General features: G+C 37.8%; 1 protein-coding gene across 5 annotated transcripts in view; it reads left to right on the plus strand.

The window, feature by feature from the left end:
* ELMO1 (engulfment and cell motility 1) overlaps window positions 1–20,918 on the plus strand; it is a 276,466-nt gene that overhangs the window by 62,152 nt on the left and 193,396 nt on the right. For all 5 annotated transcript variants that reach the window (XM_018562953.1, XM_018562949.1, XM_018562950.1 and 2 more), the window contains 2 exons: window positions 8,945–9,049; window positions 17,612–17,720. In XM_018562953.1, the coding sequence (XP_018418455.1) occupies window positions 8,945–9,049; window positions 17,612–17,720 (214 nt within the window). The remainder of the gene's footprint in view (window positions 1–8,944; window positions 9,050–17,611; window positions 17,721–20,918) is intronic.

Here is a 20,918-nt window from a genome sequence, read left to right on the forward strand (position 1 = left end):
TATGTGTATAGGCCAATGCCTTGGCTGGCGCTCGTGCAGAAAGTTTCTTGGGCAAACTCACCGGCCCAAGTGGCTCCGTCGGCTAACGGAGGAGTCCGGTGACGTCGATGTCCGTGACGGCCTAAGGAATGGAAGGGGGGAGGAGTCCGGTGACGTCCATGTCCGTGACGTCACCGGATCGCCGACGGGACTCCCGGATGCTGGCGGAGGGTTGAGTGTTTTTATTAGCAAACAAAATAAATGTAATCGATCAAAAAGTTTAATGATTAATCGAGAAATTGATCTTTAATTTCCACAGCCCTAATATATAAGTATTGTTATTTATAGGTAAATTAGTGTGGACATTTTAATACTGACTATTTTATCTTTTGATTTTTGAAGAATGTCTGCAAAACATCCACTATGAGTGGTCTCCGAATGCCACAGTCAGGATACTGTTTGGTGTTGTTTTGTCCCTGAAGGATAGACAACAGTGTTGATGTAATGTGCAAAATATAGTAAGTGTACACTAGAGCTGCAGCTAACGATTATTTTCAAAATCGATTAGTTAGCCGATTATTAAGTTCGATTAATCGGTTAATCGGATAAACAATAACATGGTTGGTGAAGCGTGCATGTATAGATGTGAGTTTGCCTGGTCTAATATGATTAGCCAACTCTGTGCTCATAAGGAACACTTTGAAGCTGTCACACAAAATAAAACTCAGAATTAAAGCAGGTGAGCCAAAAAGAGAACAGGTGTCCATTCTCAGAACTAAAATATGTGCAGATATTTTTTTAAATTGCCATGTAAAGGCATTGGATAGCTGCTTAATAATGAATGATGGTCCATTGTGTGGACCTCGGAGACCATGCTTTGCCGTGTCAGGGAATGAATGACATTCAGAACTGATTTACAAGTGCAGAGTTTTGACAGCTGCTGCTTGGCGTCTCCCATACCTGATGATTAATTTAGATCAACCTTTCTTAACCCATTTTACTCCAGAGGAACCCTTGAAATAATTTTCAGATATAGGGGAGACATTGCTAAAAACAATTCATTGAAGTTCAGTTGGAAAATGTAGATTACATTGGCGGTCAGTGGGAAGTATGCCTTGCTTGCGGTGTTGATCAGAATGCCCCCCTTACAAACAGCTAAAAAAATAATCAATGTCAAGCTTTTGTCAAGATTTATCATGTTTCAAGGGAATTTTCCCTTAGCTTTGTGAAATGTGGTTCAAATTCACTTTGCAAAGAGTACACAATCATGTGCAAGGGAAAAAAAAACAAAAACTGTATTTTTGCTTGCACATCATTGGATGATGGAGGTCATCAGGGCCTTAAATTAATGTGGTTACCTTAATATTAATGTATAAATATTTATACCTACTGTAATCAGCAAAAGTTAGGTTTTGATGTTGAGCATAATTTTTTTTACAGGTATCTAGAAGACTGCATTAGCCACGTTAGTGCTTGCCTCTCTGGTTTTCATATAATAAATCACTTTCATAAGTTAGCTGTGGACATAGCATTTAAGCATCTGAAAATTATCCACAGGTACTGTCAAGCACAGTCACTTCAATGTAAATTCTTGTAATTCATCTCTGTGTTATGTAGGCACCTGTACTTGTAGGTTTAACTCTTTCGCTGCCATCCCTGCGTAATGCTTTTAATATCAGCTGGCGAAACCATTTTTGCAATTTTTCACTTTTTTTATTTTATTTTAAACTGCTGCTTTTAGAGTTTGTAAAGGACACCCCCAAACCATACATTTCCTGAAAGCACAGGCATGGTAGATTAAATAGATGGCGCTAATAATTTTGCAGGACTTGCGATAATTGCGCAAATGTTATCAAATCAATATTAAACCGCTAAAAATACACAATTAAAGCGATAATAACACACTAAAATCATTATCAGTGCACACAAAAAATATTTCCCCAACTAAATCTAAAAGCTGAATTAGTTACTTTAAAATAAAAATCAAGCACTGCGATGTGTTCTAAAAAAGCAGCTCATGTTCATAATATGGTGCACACTGTTGCACGTGTATATTATGTGTGTGTGGGGGGTTATATTTTTATTTTACTGGGGTGGACGGGAGGGGCTTCCCTTTTCAAATAGAAAAAGAAATTGAGGACACAGAGTCCTCAATCTCTTTTTTTTGCAGCCCCTGTTCTGAATGAATAGAAAGCACTCAGTACAGACGCTTCCTCTTCATGTACAAACTGGAAATAGTAAATATTTAATATCATCCAGTCATGAATGGACAGAAGCCTCTGTAGTGTGCTGCTTCCATTCAGAAACTGTAATCACTTCCTGTTCATTTATAACTGGGGACACACAGTGTGCTCCCAGTTGTATACAATGTTTGTTCTGCACACATATTTACCGATCCTCTGCTCTCCATCCTGAACCGCTTGGCCACGCACAGAGCTGCTCTCTATTCTGAATGTGACGGTGGCTCTGCTCTCTCCTCACTGCTCGGTATCCTGAGTTTGACAGCTCCCTCCTCCGCCCCTTTTAACCAGTTGACATCCGCGGTGTTAAACCCCCTTCCCATCCAGGCCATTTTTCAGTATTCAGCGCTGCGGTGACATTTATTCCGTCATGCAACGCTGTACTGAAATTCATTTTATACCATTTTTTAGGGACAGACAGAGCTTTCTTTTGGTGGTATTTAATCACGACTGGGGTTTTAATTTTTAACTATATTAATGAAAAATTACCGAAATCTAAAAAAAAAAAAAACAGTTTCCCCTATATTAAATGGTAAAACATTTATTACCCAATTTTTTGGTAAAATATAAAAGGCGGGGTCACATCGGGTAAAAAGACACCAAACATGTCAAGCCTTAAAATTGCGTGCGCGCGCGAAACCTCAGTTTAGTGTTATCAGTGTTATCAGTTGACATTCGCGGCGATATGTAACGTGTGTAGCGCAATTGTCGTTTTTGCGCGCTCGTGCACCGGACGCATATTTACGTTTATATCTGCGTAAACGTGGGGGGTGGGGGAGTTAAACATTTTGGGGTTTTTTTTGAACTTTTTTTATATATGACTTTTATTTTATTTTACTTTTTTATAGGGCGGACGGCAAGTGGTTAAACTTTAGGTGCCAGTTATCACTAGGCATAATTAGAATAAAGCATTTTAATTTCAACTTAAAATTAGGGGATTTCAGTGTAATTTTTTGCACTTTTGGTAAAATAATTTGGAGTCAACGGAGAAGGTGGATATAAAGTGTTTTTTCTTTAAAGGCTTTCATTAGCTCCCTAGGGTTACAGAATGTTGACATTATGACATTATACCGGACCCAAAATATTTTACTTTTGTGGGCCCACATTACTTTACTGGTTTCCACAGGCATAAAAAAACAGACAGCAAAGAAAAAAAAAGTTTAAAGCAACAGCAAACAATGAAATACGCACAAAAAATAGTGTTTAAAGAGGGGTTGACAGGCTCAATATACACTATTTACTTTTTGTGCTTTATTAATGTTGAGTTTCTGTAAAAAATGTCAGGAGTATATTTATAGACAAAACCTTTTTTATTTGGATAGAGTAAGGAAGACTTCAAACCTCAATCAGGTTTTCATTCTTCCCTGTATCCCCAAGATTCACATATTATGTTCTTTCTGGTGACCCTCGTCACTGAGATTGAAAGCAATGTGAAATCTAAAATGTGACTGTTTTCATTGAAACAAGATCAGTGACAAAATCTTCTAATGGGGATACCTAGGTGTTTTCCTCTCACTTTGGAGAGATTTCTTACCTCTTTTGTGACCCCATGCTGCCTTTTTGTTGAGAACAACGTCATATTTAGTTATAATCCGATTGTACTTCAACTCATAAGCTATTGGTCATCTTTGTGCAACTCACTTTTAGTAGATTTAGTATGGTTTTAGTAGACGCGTCCTCCTCTACCTATGTTTTTTTTTTTTTCAGCATGTTAGTTTTTATTGATAGAATAAATGGTAACAATGCAGGTAAACTCCAAAGTGAAACAACACATGGATCAAGTAGCAGTGCGCAGACTGCGATCCAAAAATGTAGCTCGATTGCATGTGAACAGTAGTAAGGATTAAACATATCAACATCTGTTGGAACTACTTCAAAAATGTCTCTGTACTGCATGCAGCTGCGCTGGATCTACCTATGTTTCAGTGGCATGGATAACAGGATACAATCCCACTAACAGACAGATGAAGAAAGTCATGCAAACAGTGGGGGGACAGTTCATAAAGAGTGACATGCACATTTCTGACTATTAAGCTTTTGAAATATCTTAAAAGAGAATTGTTTAGATTTTCTTTTCACAATCCCTTTACTTGTCATTACTGCAATACTTCTAGAAAGCAATCACTTTAGTAACACCTGAGCAGTTTTATACAGTGCTAGCAGAAAACCTCATGAAATGTTTCTGCTTTATTTTCTAGCCTTTAAAATATTATAATGCTTTTATTAGTCATTGTATTCATATAATGTCAGTATTATTTATGGATATTTCATAATATGTTTACTAGACATTCTAATTCCGTAAAGTATTTTCAATTATAGTTAATTGAACATAGGACTATACCAACACTGCCTGACTTATTATGTATGTATAGCTTTGGAAAATGACCCATATCATGCTGCCCAGAGCTTTTAAAGGCAAAGAATAATCATGAACAAAATAGGAAGGCATGTGCTTTGACGATAAATTGAGCATCCTTCCCCATACTGCTCAATATTCTGGAAATAATCATCTATCAACTTTATTATTCTGAACTGGAATTGACCTGTACCATTTCTGAGCTGCATTTGCTATTGTGTACAATTCTGTGTGTTTGAAACATATTGAGGGTATAACAAAGGATATATAACTAGGTCTTACAATCTATTTAAACACAGTATAAATTTAGGAAGCCGCTTATAATAAATAACATTTAATCCACTGTTAAAGCATTTGTTGTTACATTGATATAGCCAGATAGATTAAAAAACAATATACTGTATGTATATCAAGTTAACCAGTTGGGTAGCAGTCTGTATATACCCCTTCATTAGCAGGCCATTGTTCAGTTTTCAGAGCTATAAATTTGACTAACAATTATTTAGTCATTGACACTGTATCCAAATGAATTATATATTTTTTTAAGGCAGATAAAGCTTTCTTTTGGTGGTATTTATTAACCCCTTCATGACTGAGGCCTTTTTTTTTCATTTTTTGTACCCATGTTATATTCCACAAAGGGTTTGGGTTTTTTACTGTAGATAGGAAAATTACCAGCAATGTTGAAAAAAAATAGTTTCCCTTATTTCTGTTCAAATAAAAATGCCAGGACACTACAAACAAATTCGTGCTTTTTTGAAAGTAGACACCCCAAAGTGATCTCATATTTTGTCACAATTTTTGAAGACAGCTCCGTAAACAGATTAGCAGGGGCAACGGGTGCCCAACAACTAGCTTTGGAATTATGTTTTAAAATGCCATTCTAGAAATAGATGTCATTTTTCCTCTGGTTTTTTTTACAGTAAGACGTAAAACTTTTTTTATTACAAATAATATAAAACTTTGTCTTTGAAAACGTTTAAAATCATCCACTTTTCCCCACCACTGAACTGGATGAAAGCAAAATACTTTAAAGCATAGACGTATTTTCACTTCTTTCTGACCCCAAAATAGTTTTTAGTAGAGGTGCACTGAAATTGAATTTTCTGACCGAAACTGAAAAGAAAAGAAATGGTCAGGCGGAAACCGAACAATAGTTTTTTTTTTTCTAACCTTTTCATATTTATTTGAATATGCAATTTATATCTATTTTATTCTCAAGTTTTTATAATCGTATTTGTAATTCATTTTTTTAATTAAATATTTTTTATTTTCTAACTTTTACTGTCGCGGGCTCTGGGAAATATTAAGGGTCTACACAGACCCCTGATGTTTCCCTTTTTAAATAGAAAAAGAGATTGAGGATGTGGAGTCCTCAATCTCTTTTTCTGCAGCCCCTGTTATAAATAAACAAGCAGTCTCTATACTTAGTGCTCCTGTTCATTCATCACCTGTGGAGCGAGTATGTTTACCATATACACAATCATGAATGAACAGGAGATGATGTAGATCACTTCCTGTTCATTCATAATTGGGGACACAGTTAACATACTCTGTCCTCCAATTATTGAAAAGCAGTCAGTGATCACTGATCACTAACTGCTTGTAACCGCACTCCATCCTGACACGCTGTCACGGGAGGCTGAGCAGGCGGTGCGGGGAGGAGTCAGCTGTTAAAGTAGCTTACAGCTGTCTCCTTCCCACACTGCTCTCCATCCTGAAGTGTCACGGGAGGCCGAGCGGGGTGGTGCGTGAGGAGAGCTCGGCCTCCTGTGACATCGCCGCCCACATCTCCTCCCCACCCTGCTTGGCCTCCTGACAGTTTCTATCCTCCCCGCTGGACGCTCTTCTGTGTCAGAGCATACACAGGGCAATGAGGAGAGAAACTAGGGATGCACCACAATTTCAGCTGAAAGATGGTACTTTCGGCATTTTGCCCAAAGTACCATTTTCGGCCGATATGCTTCAGTGGCCACAATTTTGCTGCATCCCTTGTTTTTTTTATATTATCTTATATATTTTATACTTGCAGAAACATATGCATTATTGTAGTTGTAACCAATTTTCCAGTTTCTCTTTTTTTATTTTTTTTAAAGAATATTTTTTTGAGGTTGGACATGAAATCTTATTTTCTTTTACCTATAGTGGGAGGTTCTTGTGTTGTCATAAGTGTGTGGTGTGCAAGTCACACTTTGTTACTTTTGCTGAATGACTTCTACACGTTAAAAACGTTCATTGTGGATATATTTGATCACTAGCCCTATCATTTTTAGGGATTGTATCATTCTCAAAGTGTTTTTTTTTTAAATTCTACCTAGTACTTGCATGTTGTCCTATGCATGTTTTTTTACATTTAACTGCAACTTTTTCCAGTGTGTTACATTTATTTTTCTAGGACATAAAGCATGTTAGGTTCCAAGCTATTACTTTTTCTATACCTCTGCAAGTAGTTAAGATAAAAACCCCATAAGAATGGCCTTCAGTTCCCTCTTTTCATTTGGTTTCAACAGAATCCAAGAGATAGGACTGTTCTCCTGCAACACCTCTAGCTGTAGTGACAGTCCTGGTCACATAGGTCACAGCCCTTGGTGCTGCAAATGCTTCCTTAGGAGAAAAGTAACGTTTGCATTTTGAAGCAGCAGGATAAATCTAAAGTGTAGGATGACTCATTTCAAACATTCACCTCCTCGGTGAACTGTTGTGCCTCTGTTTTGATCTTCCGAGGAACAGACTTTGAATAGTTTGCACAACCAGTCCTTTCCTTTGTTATCAAGGTGTGCTGTCAGTAGAAATATTGTTTGAATCATATATTTCTTAGTCTAGATTTAAAGGATATCAAAAGTCATGGTTATCTTTGCATATCCCCCACACTATGACATGTATTAGCACTCTGCAGTAATGAATTGCAAAAGTTGTAATACTGTATTAGATTGAATATATAAAATAAGTTCCTGTCATTGCTGTGGTAGCCTGTCCAATGGCCACATACTTCCACACTATATGAGTGGGTAGCATCGTCGTTCTGCAGCGTTGCATGTTGTCTAAAACAACATATCCAATAGTGCACTGCGTTATATGTCATAAGCTAGGACTGTGTGCAGAACTGCAATATGATATTTGCTTCGGCTAGGAGATGAGTCTTTGGCCTGTTGGCTATGTTAATATACAGAATATTGAGATGTGGTTTAATAGCCACCCTTTAACAGGAGCAAGCTTTGAATGAGGATCACTTGCAGAAAAAGCAAGTGCTTTTATGGCTTCAACAGATATCAAAAACATGAGTACTGTAGTAAATATATTGAAACTGTATAAACAATATATGCAATTTGCGTTTTTGACCAGATACACACTTAAACAATGTTGTCAGTAGAGTGAAAAACTGCAACATGCTTTTAATTACATTATAATTATAATGCGTGATAATTGTATGGCAGCACCTCCAATTTACTCTTGGAAAAGCTTGTAAGGTGTAACTGTTTCACATTGTTTGCTAAAATAAATGCTAGTAAAATGAATCACAGTCAAAGAAGAAAGTAGCTGCATTTTGGAGTAAAAACGGTAATCTGTGTTTAGTAAAGGATCTGATGCACAGCAGACTACCTGAGCTCTTCCCCTGATGTGTTTTGTTCATAATGAGCTTATTCATAAAAAGAGGAAGGTGCTCAGCTCACTGTTGTGTGGCTACTTTCTTCTATGACTGCGGTTGTTTGTGTAGCGGAGGACAAACCACACGGGACACAACACCCAGGACTAGGTCTCTGTGGACATTTGTGTCTTGGAATTCTTGCCAGTAAAATAGTCTTGGTGTCTTTTATCTTATCACCTAGTTCATTTGCAAATTTCACATTTGCTTGTTTACCTCATTTGCAATCTTTTTTTTAATCTGAGACCATTTGGTTTTTACTCCAAGTGATTTACATAATAATTGCAAAAAGTAAATACAATTTATTGTAACTGTGCTCCGTCCTCTTTTGGGAACCTTAAAAATAAATGTAATTTTCATATTTAATGAAAAACTGTGTCAGCAGACTATGACGGTCACGGAAGATTTTAATTAACAGAACAGAATCATCATTTACCCTGAGATGTATTTACAAAACTGTATTTATTTGAGAATTTAGCGACAGTTGGGATAGAATTTACATATGTACAACCTATTACAGTCTTGACTTTGAATTGTTATTTTAAGGCAGGTTGTCCAAACACAGGCATATTGGGCTTCTTAATACAATTTGGCCTTAAGAGGAGGCCTGCTCTGAGATAGATATATATATATATATATATATACTACTTAGAAGATACCTAGCTGAAAATAAAAATAAGAATGTGAGTTCTCTTATTAATCATATTTCCGGTTTATTGTTTGCAGAACAATGTCAACCCAGCATTGGATTTTACCCATACTCCTCCAGGAATGCTGGCTCTCGACAATATGTTGTACTTTGCTAAACACCACCAGGATGCCTACATACGGGTGAGGTCTTTTTCTGTACATTTCATGTAGTTAGTTGCTTCTTAAAACAGGCTTCTGTCTAAACAGGCCCTAAAGGTTGTATATGTGTGTGAGTGTGTTTTATAGACAGTAGGCTCTATACACTATCTGTTGTATAGTATACATTTTAAGGAAATGTTTTCACTTCTAGCCAAATTAATTTGGAGTATTTGTAGCTATTTGATGCCAAAATAAGATTTATTTTTCATCCATTGAGAGACAGTGGGATTTTTTTAACCTTCAGGTTAAGTTGCTGCCTAGAGGAGGATTGTAAATCCATTCCTGCTGCCTGCTTACAATAACTTTAGTCACCTCTGGCCATTCGATTCTCACTTGCTACCAGCTGACTGAATTTCATAAGTACTTGAAGCCCTGCCTCTAATCCAGAGCCTTTTGTTGATTTACTGCCAGGTGGTTGCACCATGTCCTAGTCTAGACATGGGGGGTAAAGGGTGGCCAAAGCTTACACTCTGCTAATGGCTTTGGGACTGCTTGCAGCGTGCCTGCTGAAGGTACTGACATCTGCAGCCTGGAAACCTGTTGCCCTCTGCTCCCAGAGTCTTTTCCGTTACCTGACCTTTTTAGCCCTTTTGAGTGTGGCTGGATCCTCAGCCCTTTTATTTCAGTCATTTAAACCTTTATTACCCAAATTACCCAGTTATTTGCTGACTCATAATAAATATAGAAAATGAACTGCGCCAATAAGCAAGCTAACAGCTACAAGGCACTGGAATGTACACCCACTGTGAGTGTGTATACGTGAAAAATGAATAACTAAATGTGCCGAGCTACAACAATGATCAGATATAAAGAGTATAAAAATAAGTGACTCAAACAAATGTCAGTGAAAAAAATCAATCAGGTGTAAAGTCTTTAAATCTTCATAAATCCGCGAAAAATGTCCAAATATAGCAATAGTGATGAATATTTCTTGTTCCTTCACCAAATGGTTATCAAATAGTTACCTGATGAAGTCATGCTGGACGTAATGCGCATAGGGCGGAGCATTTGACGTTACATTGATCTCTACGACTGACGGCTGCAGTCATTTGAAACTCTTGCACATACTCTTAAGAGAGAGTCCATGCTATGTTACCACTGCTTTTATGTAAGTAATTTTCTTTTAATAAATCATACTCTGTTTGGATGGTACGCACTATGGTGTTTGCTTTCTTTTTTCGGTCAACACAATCCTGGCATTGACACCTTATACTGAGGAGGCCTATAGATCGATAAAGATTGGAGGCTATTGCTTTCCTATTTAAGAAGTGTTGCACAGATCTGTTTGCTGGTCTGATTACACCATTGGAGGACATCTGTGAGCGATTGGAGCTGAGGGCCCCCTCCCCTGGTTAAGAAGGGAATTGCCTGGTTTGACCTCTTGCTGGGGTCTATCAATAAGGTGAGCACCCCTATATCTGGTGTGGTGCATTTGGTGAAGGAACAAGAAATATTCATCACTATTGCTATATTTGGACATTTTTTGCTTCATATTTGGACATTTTTTGCTTCATTTTACCATCCTGCTTCATGGTCGCTGGCTTTAACAGTATGGCTGTTGAACTCCAGGTTCAGAGAGCTGGGGGCACCCCAGAATTTGTGATTCCTATTATCCTAGTATCATCAGACCTGGAAGACCTACTTCACTTGGTTCAGGTCTTGGGGTATCCACCCTAGGAGTTTCTCGGTGGGAAAAACCCTCTTCTTCCTGCAGCACTATCAAGGGCCATTATTCTGCCCTTTCCATCCTGTTCCAGAGACAATGGGACTCTCATTTCTTGATTGAGACCTTTGTACAGGGTGTCTGCCATGTATCCCCTCCTCTCTCCTTTCCATTGTGATTCCATGAGAACTGAATCTGGTTATATCTTTAACCTTTATAGATATTTCTCTCTCTACTTTTTCCCATGAGGTGTTTTTTCCTTGTAGGCATCACCTCTGAGAGGTGTGGATTTAAAATGGATGCCATTACTCTGCAAGGAACCCTTTTCTGGTTTTGCTTAGGACAAAGTGGTGTTTCAGCCCAGGACTTCCTTTTTGCCTAATGTAGTTTCTGCATTTCACCTCAACCACGACATTTGTACTTAAATCCCTCTGTCCAGCTTCAGTTTGTCAAAAGTAAATTTCCCTCTATAGGTGGATGTGGTTCGTTGTGTCAGAGTCTGTCTTTCAGATGCTTTTTTGTCATCTCAGATGGTCCCAGAAAGGGTTCATTGGCTTCTCCCTCCAGCATCAATAAGTAGCGAAGTCAGACCATCAACCAAGCTTATAATCTCAAGAATTGGGTTCCACCCTTTGCTGTCATGACATACTCTACTAGATCTGTGAGTGCTTCTTGGATTTTGTTTGGTATCAAGCATCTGTTTACATGATTTAGAAGTCTGCCACCCCTTCAGTTTACACACTCTAAGTTCTGCTAAGTGGATGTTTCAGCATCATCTGATGACAGCTTTGGACATAGTGTCCTTCAGAGGACTCTGAGCTCCAGGCAGTCCCCAGTTGTCTGTTTTTTCATGTTAGTGTTTGTTTCCTGTGTAGCCTACCACTCAGTTGCAATGCTATTGGATGTCCAAAAAGCAGACATCTAGTGTCCCTCAATAAAGGTAAAGATTTTTGTACTTGCCATAAAATTATTTTCTTGGAGTCCATTGAGGTACACCGTTCCCACCCCTCTGTGTTTATGATCACTCTCTCTCTCTACTGCTCTGCTACAAACTTGAGACATGCTGATATTAGGAGATGTTATGCTTGGCGGGTCAACTGTTTTTTTTTCTTCATCAGTGTCCAATCCTATTATAAATAGCAGTATAGCCTGAACGTCAAAGACTTTGTGTCCATATAATGGACTAAAAAAAAAAGAGGATTTTACAGTGCGTTCAAAAATCCTTTTTTTTGTGGCATAATTGTCATTTCCATGGCACATTATTTTGTGGAGTCTCAGTATTGTTATATTATCTAGAGATTGGAATCTTTATTGCTTTGACTTCTATTTATTACTAGACTATAAAAAAAGACGACATTTTGATTTATTTTTGGTGAAAATACTTCACCTGCTTATATTGTACATTGTTAATGCATATTTATGTTCATGCATTGTAACTTACCTCATTATACAAGTGAGTCATGAAAGTTACTGTCCTGTTGCAGCAATTCATTTTACTGATATACACACAGAATTCCTGCAACTTCCAGTGAAGTCAGTGTGAGATTATTTTGTGTCCCTGGATGGTTATAAAAGCTGAATCTGAAAAATGTCTGCTGCATTTGACAGCCACCTTATGAACTATCCCATATGGCAGGACTTAAATTTCGTACTGTTTGACATTGCTACTACTGTGTTTTGTCTCACTAGATTCTCTCTAGTGTATTTGCAGCATACAAAAATGATCTAATATAGTTACACAATCTAGGTTGTTTAATATAAATCTTTAGTAAATCAAAATAGATTCTACTTTAATGTCATATTAAAAGAGTTTCTTTTGTTTAAATTAAAGCATAACTGTACAGTGCAGTTTTATATCTTTTTCCCAGCCCCTTTATTATCCCCTCTGCCTTAGATGTAACTGCTATCTTCTTCCTGTGTCTACTCAGTCAGTTCCCATATAAACCATGGGATTCTTTCCCCATATTGGAGACACTCGGAACATAGCTCTATAGAAGTCTAAGGGGATTGACTGTGCAGGCACGGCCGGTAGCAATATTGTAGCAAGATTGTGAATGTTAGGAAAACAACAACATTGAAGTGCATAGTGATAGACTGTGCAGACACGACTAGTGCTAAAGAATTTGGAGATTTGCTGCAGGCCTTGGACATTGGCTTCAGATATGTATGCATCTAAGGCGGGGGAAAGGATAGGGGGGTTACTTCCCTTAAGGCAGCTAAAGAAAAATAATACCTGTACTTTATTTGAAAAAAACAGGTATGTTTCAAAGCAAATTTTCCCTAACGTGGCCTGCCCATTATTCACTTTTAACACTTTAACATATCATATTCGGAAAATTAGAAGGCCAAAACGCCACACATAATAAGATATGCCGCCGGTCTTCCATATTTTCTCTTTCTCTGCTCCATTTCTTTTCTCAATATCTTCCCCCTTCCTCCTCCACTTTCTCTTTTGCCTTTTTTTCTTTGACACTTAAGATTTACTAGGTGGGTGTTCCAGCCCCATCTGATGCCAGTTTTGGACATAAGATCCTTCAGGGGGACTCTTTGAGTTTTCTTGTTTCCATACCCCCTTTCTTCTCCCTCTTGGCTGCTTCTTCCTCTCTTAACCTCTTTGCAAAAATGTGAACACAGTCCAAAAGGCTCAGCACGCACAACATAACTAAATAATTACTACTTTCAAAGTGTGTTACTTCACACTGAATTTTCCATGTTGCCCGTAAACAGTTTTACTTTAAAACATTTTTTCCCTTGTTTTTATTAAAAAAAATATTTATTATTTTGTTGATCACACATTTTCAATGTCAGCAGTTTTCATTTATTTTTTCTCTCGGCGCAGGAAGGGAAAGACAGACACTTGAGACTAAGGCAATGTATAATTTTGTTCTTTAGAGAACAAGTATATATTTTGCTATACACAGAAGCCAGTAGAGAAGCACCACTGGCAGCAGCATCGGTACAGATAATTTATACTTTACCTTACCTAATCGGTTTTCCTGCAATCATTTCTGGCTCTCTATTTCAATTTATAAGTAACTGAGCTGTCCAGAGTTTGTATGTGTCTGACTCACCAGTCTGCGTTGATGACAGGTGATGTATATGCAGGTCACCTACAGCCTGAAAATGGATCAAAATTGACCCACACCATGCTCATTCACTTTTTTCCTTTAAGATCTATTTTTAAGCATGTGAGCTGCAGGATTAAAATACAAAGCGTCGTTCCTAGAATACCTGTTCTAAGCACCATATAAAGAACACAGATATGCTGTAATATATATTTTTTTTCTATTTTTAACTGGCAATGAACCCCTGCAGTTGCCTTTCAATCAATGTGGAGTTTTTTTAACTGCATAAAACCTTGAGTGTGCATTTCTAGCTGAAGAGCATCAGCAAAATAGGGCACGTTCTGCTTTCTGAGGATATCTGAACACGCACAAAAGGCCTTTTTATAATCTAATAATAGCAAGTCAACGTGCTGCATCAGAAGACACATTTCATGAGGTGGATTTTCTGCATAATACATAATTTACTATAGTCAGATTCTTCTAGCATTTGCAAGAGTCACAAGTGCAGTAAATCTATACTATCCATTTATTGTATTTATCTATTCAATTTTCTTCTTATCTCTCCTTCCACATGTAGCTATTATCACTAAAGTAAGCAGAGCCGAACAGGCATGTAAAATTTTATGCATCTCAATAGCATAGCTTAGAATGTATTGGTAATTATGCACAACCATACATTTCATCTCTAGGAGTGAGATTACGGTGCCAAATGATCCAGATTAGTGCAATAACCTATGCGGGTGTATTGCATGTAAGACTAGGCTGAAGGAAACAATGCTTTTATATTAGCTGTGTATGATGTATTATGTAACATGTCTTTTTGTTGTCAGTCAAGCTGCTTTTATTATAATCTATTGTTTTCTTAAATGTCTGTCTCTACTGTCTATATTGTCTATGTTGCTGCAAAGATGGTATACAATAACAGTATAGCAGAATGCATTTGTTATGCAGCTCGGTGGTTCATTATATTCAACAATAACTGGAGAACCAAATAAAAAAATATTTTTCAACGTTAAAAAACCCCACTGTATGTTATGGAGTTAATTTATAAAAATTAATGCTGTTCACAGGAATATAGGTCAGCACCATCTAAAGGCACTCATTATGTGTGAACGGCATCCTCACAGTGTATAGTTTTTTTAATTAACCCCTATGTGTTACAAAAAAAGAAGCAAAGATGGATCCACCTCAGAGTATAGGTGGTCCGAAGGGTTAGCCAAGGAATGGGACAACCCGTGTTATAAGGTATAGAAAATTAGTTTATTCAAAACAATAGAAAATTGGTGGATACAGCCAAAAACTTGCTGTAGATGAGTTTAAAAACAGAAGATACTTTGAAGCTGTTGGTCATGAACATGACCATTGGTGGATTTGGGTTGACCTTCTATATTAGACAGAAAGCACTAAAAATGACCATAACAAGCAGACTTGCAAGAAATGAAACTCCGGGTCAAGCCAGGAGGATTTTAACCATTGATTTGCTATTAATTATATCAGCGGTAGACTGGACAGTGTATCACATATATTGTCACTTTGTTGCATAGAACTAAGCCCGTGATCGGCAATATACAGGTGAGTTGTGATTACTGCCACTAGTCAAAGGTAGATGATGGACCATCTGTTGGTAATCGTGGGTAGCGTTTATCGCTCAGAAGAAGAGCCCCCTTAAGAATGTAGATGTTCATGATTGTATTGAACTCTGAGGATACCCATATATAAGTATATTGTTTGTTTTGCCTAATGTTTTTATATATAGCCACACAAAATACGTTTTTAATTAACCATTTCTAGTTTACATATGAACTCTTGATTGTAAAGGTGAAAATGGATCTAATGATACTAGTAAGCGTGAGTAACGATGACCCACAGGTGAGGACGGTAAATATACACGTCCCATACCCAGAGGTCTGTACGTCCTGACGAGTATCTTCTGTTTTTAAACTCATCTACAGCAAGTTTTTGGCTGTATCCACCAATTTTCTATTGTTTTGAATAAACTAATTTTCTATACCTTATAACACGGGTTGTCCCATTCCTTGGTTAACCCTTCGGACCACCTATACTCTGAGGTGGATCAATTTTTGCTACTTTTTTGTATCACTGTTTGGTTACGGATATGGTAGACAAACTGTTCTAAAGGGTAACTACTAGAACTGTGCATCTCCAGGAGTGAGACAACCCCTTTTTTATTATAACCCCTACGTGTTCCCATTCTTACAGTATACGGAGAAATATATTTTTAAAAATATTGCTTACCTTTTAGCTGTTTCTTAGGAGGAGGTTTTTGGTAGACTAGCAAGCTACTTTGAAATATTTGTGAGTGAGTCTGTCCCCAAAACAAAAGTTGACAGGATGCATTTCCTCTCATTAACATTCAATGTTAATTGATCTTTAACACTTTGTTAGGACAGACACTGTATAAATCTAGTTTACATCTGATAATGACATGTCCTACACAATAAAGACAGGTTTAATTTTGATAAACATTGATACCATATCCTCTTCCAAGCCCCCTCCTTAAAATGACAGAGAATTAAAAAACTTCAGTTTTACAGTTTTCAGAAAAGAGCAAGTAACAATTTTTATTTATTCTTTGAATTTATTGAATTATTAAATGATTGCTATGTGAATGAGATCATGTAACAAATATATAACACAGGTGGTGTTCCAAAGTGTTTTGTCTTGTACTTAAAATGTGAACTTGAGAAGCAATGGCACGAATGGAGTGTGGTAGGGTTAGCACCTGTTTATTTTTTTTATTTGTCTCTTATGAGGAGGTCATAAGGTATGTCATCACTAAACCTGTGGCATCTGTTGTAAAAAAATTTTCACATAGCAGCCACCAATATTACTGAGCAACATTTCAGGATCTTACTGGAGCCTTGCATCAAGTCATCAATAACCATAGTGAAAGGATTCTAAAAGGTTTTAAAATATTGTACTATAATATTAGGGACTTCTAATATCAACCTACCAAGAGGTGACAAGTAAGTGATGGTGATATATGATGTAGTGTATAATGGCACCATCTAATTGCAACTTGAATACCCACATGGTCCAGTTTAGTATGGTGTGAGACTTGGATATTTCTCCAGTTGGGGAGATTTCCCATCCACAATCATGTACAGTGGTCACTGGGATAGAAACTGATTCTTCTACTGGGACACACAGGTGGAATAACACTGTTTTCAGGTTATTAGGGGAAACTTTGAGGCATATAGTGTCTCCAGGAGTTTACGGATATAAAATGGATGAAGGGATGAAGTGTTGCAAGGATTCTGTGTTACCCACTGATCTACCAGCTCGCTGTGTGGGTAAGCAGTCTACCAAAAGAATTGGCTTTATAAATATCTGATGAATCTGATAATTAATTTTTATTGTGTATCTGTTATGTTTTGTAGCGAAGCATTTTTTGAGAGGTTGTTTTTTTTAGAAATGAGCTTAAAAGGAAATGATAGTGTATTTTCAGTGAACACATTTAGCTATTACTGCAGTGTTTACCATAAGATAATCTTTTTATGACTCCTTTACATGCTTGTGGGTCCATCCCTATCTTATTATATTAAACGTTTGTTGTTCTCCATGGGTTGGGAGACTCAAAGACTTTGTATTGTGAGAAGGAACAGTAAATCACAACCATTCTATAGTGCTGCAAATCAGCAAACAAAACCTGCATGTGTAATAAACAAATATGGCTGCCTACATGTGTATATACATAATTCCAAATAGATTCAAGTTTTGTTTTGATGCATCAACACATATGATGAATTAATTTTATTACATCATGCTGATAAAAAAAAAAATGTATCGTTCCAGATTGTATTGGAAAACAGCAGTCGAGAAGATAAGCATGAGTGCCCTTTTGGTCGCAGCAGTATAGAACTAACCAAGATGCTTTGTGAAATCCTGAAAGTGGGGGAATTACGTGAGTACATGAATCAATACTTTTTCACAATTGATTGCAGCCTCAAAGGTTGCTTAGTCCCTCCAACATGGGTGTACCAAAGCATTAATACCCATTGCCGAGCACTGTTTGATGTGTTAACACACCTGCTTTTATTGCAGGCAAGTATCTTTCTCTGTCTAGGTCTACATTGGTGTAAGGCTAATGACAAAAGTCAGATAACATTCATACTTTCATTTTATGCCAGTGAATCAGGGAGGAAAGCACCCGTAGCATTAACTTATTTTGGTACGGGGAAAGAAAATAGGGATCAGCTGGGAAAATCTGATCCCTAGTTACTTGGTGAGGGCGTGCTGTGCATAGAAATGTACGATAGTTTCCAGATCCGACTGTACTTGGCTCAGTCAGGCAAAGCCCATCTTATATATTTAGACATGTTAAGATTGTTTTGTAAATATGTTAAGTTGTTTTAAAATGATGACTTTGCATTCACATGGGATGATGGTTTAATGGTGAATGAAAATGAAAGGTTATTTTGAGTACAGTGAGTAAGAAAGGTGCGAAAAGTGCAGCATCTATCCCATAGCAAACCATATTTAAATTCAGAAGTGCTAAGTGCACTTTGTATATCTTTGCATAGGTTTGATAGCCTTTTTTGCCTTACTTGGTACAGGCCTGAGAATCTTAATGGGACAGCTACTGTTGAATTTAATGTCAATTGTATGCTAGCACTCCGTAAAGTGTATTTGATAATAAACACATTTTTAATCTTTTGAATAGGATAAAAGAGTTTCTGATATAGGCATGGACCCTCCTCCAACTAGAGATCTTGATTGCAATAATACACACCTTTCCATTTCTAACCTGTAATGGAAAAATAAAAGGCAACGCAATTTTTTGTTTTTTCTATAAATCAGGGTTCATGTGCAAGATATGTTTACATCCTAACCAGTCTTTTATTAGTTTATAGTTTATTTTGTCTTTTTGGATTGCTAGTTCTTCTACTGAAACATATTAAGGACTCAAATTTAATCAGCCTTAGCACATTATTAGCCAAGCCTATGGATTAACCATCACTTTCTGGATTTTATCTTCCGTAAAATGTCACTGTTGTAATGTGTATTGATTTATAAAGATGCAAAAGATAACCAGACAACAGGATGCATACAAATGTGTGTACTGTGCTTCAAAGCCCTTCATAGATTTAAAATGATTCCAATTAAGTTTACGGCATTTTAGCACAGTGTCAGAAAGAACTATGATCTGATATGCCGTGATGTCAGTTCTGTTATTCTCCCTGGTACTCTGTATACAGCATACTCCAATAACTCATATTTATTGCTGCATTGTGTATCCTCAGCTTTCATTCTGCCTAATGATGCACAAGTGTAAAACTGAAAATATTTGTGGCTGCTTTTGTTTTATTTTTTAACTGCCAGACATTAAAGCTGAAATATAGTCTGACAGATGTCTTGCTGTGTGTTTATAGGGCCGCAAGACTGCATCTTCTGCAAAGAATGCATAAACAGTAACTTCACTTTTGATACCTTATCCTCTCAATTGAATAAGGGATACATTCCATTATAAATTATCTACCTGGATACTGCTCAGTATAGAGCATAGGATACAAGTCTATGTTAAAGGTTTTTACTGAAGAACAAAATGGCATTTTTTTGTTGTTCATTGAGGGACCCAGGATTCAGAGACATTTGGGTTATACTGCTGCCTTAAAGGAGAACTATGAGGTGAGTGCTTTTCACTCACCTCATAGTTCTAGCCGACCTGTGACAATGAAACTGTCACAGGTTGGCTCAGTAGATCAGGAGGTGAGCGAACACATAGCGGCGTTCGCTCACCTCTCGATCCTGTCATGGCTCTCTGCCCTGACCGGAGGAGGGGCTGGATTCCCCGCTCCGATCCGCCAGCGCTGACTGGCGGAACGGACAGGGGAGGGGCGGGTACAGCTGGCTCTGCCTCTAGATAGGCAGAGCCAGCTGTCAGTCACGCAGCTGGGCGGATCCAGACCTAATTGTCGGGATCCGCTCCTACGTCTTAGTATATCACGAGCAGCAACTCGCGGTATACTGCGGTGTCTCAGTATACCGCAAGCTACAGCTCGCGGTATACTGAACCTAGGGTGACGGGAGGACGCTAGTTTGTGTCCTCCCGTTACCCTAAGGAGAACTATGGGGAAAACCCTTAACCCCATAATTCTCCTTTTAAGGGTGATTTGAACATTGCCAAACAAATAAAATAGAGACTAGCCTTTTATAACTCCCAACATGTCTCTGAGAATTGTTTAACTGTATTTTTAATAGTAATTTTCCCTTTTTTTTAAGATTATTTTTTGCTTCAGTCAATATTTCATCTACATGCTATTTGAGCTGGTCTTTTTATGCAGCTATCTAGATCTGGATATTATCAGCAAAAGCTTTGGATGCCTTATCTAGATCCTGCTGGACTGGACAGTTGCTGGGCCTGCCTGGAATGTGACCTTCGGGCACTGGGCTCTGCATTTGATGCCTTCCAGAACCAAAACTGTGACAGCCTATGGTTTGACCCTGTCACTAAAGACTCTTCCTTTCTTTTAACCCTGGATGATTTCACTCTAGTTATGCAGAAATTTACAGGCCAGTTTCCAATTTTAAGCATAACTCAAAGCCTCTCCTGCAGAATCCTGCAGGCTCATTATCTCATCTGCCTGCAGCCTTAGTGGACCTTAGTGGAGTCTGAGCCTTCATTTGCAGAGGCTTTATCTGATAGTCTCAAAAAGCCTTGCCAGATGAGGTTGTTCCCGAGGAGTCGAAGGCAGCCACCATTGTTCCCAGACTGAGGAAGACCATTTAGGCTTTTATTGAGGTTGTGCACGTCAACTTAAAGTTGTAGGTGCATCCGGTAGCATCTACTAAAGCTGCTATTAGTCTAGAGTCAAGAGGTCGTAAGATTACTAAAACCTTTCCCGTGCACACACGATTTCCAGACATTCTGTACATGCTGACTAGAAAACTCCTAACAAACTACGCCTGTGAAGAATTTTGCAGACCAATACCTGTTTGAGAAGACCCGTAATTGACCTGGCAGTATCCCATCTTAATAAAGCTTTGATGATCCCTCTAGAGAAAGTGTTAGTAGTTAAAGAGCCTCTATTTATAAAGCCCTCCAATTTCATACTGGCAACCCTCTCCAAAGTCTTTCAAGGACAATTGGACAGACAGCATT

This window comes from Nanorana parkeri, unplaced genomic scaffold (assembly GCF_000935625.1).
Source record: "Nanorana parkeri isolate BGI_ZX_2015 unplaced genomic scaffold, ASM93562v1 scaffold616, whole genome shotgun sequence".
NCBI lineage: Eukaryota > Metazoa > Chordata > Amphibia > Anura > Dicroglossidae > Nanorana > Nanorana parkeri.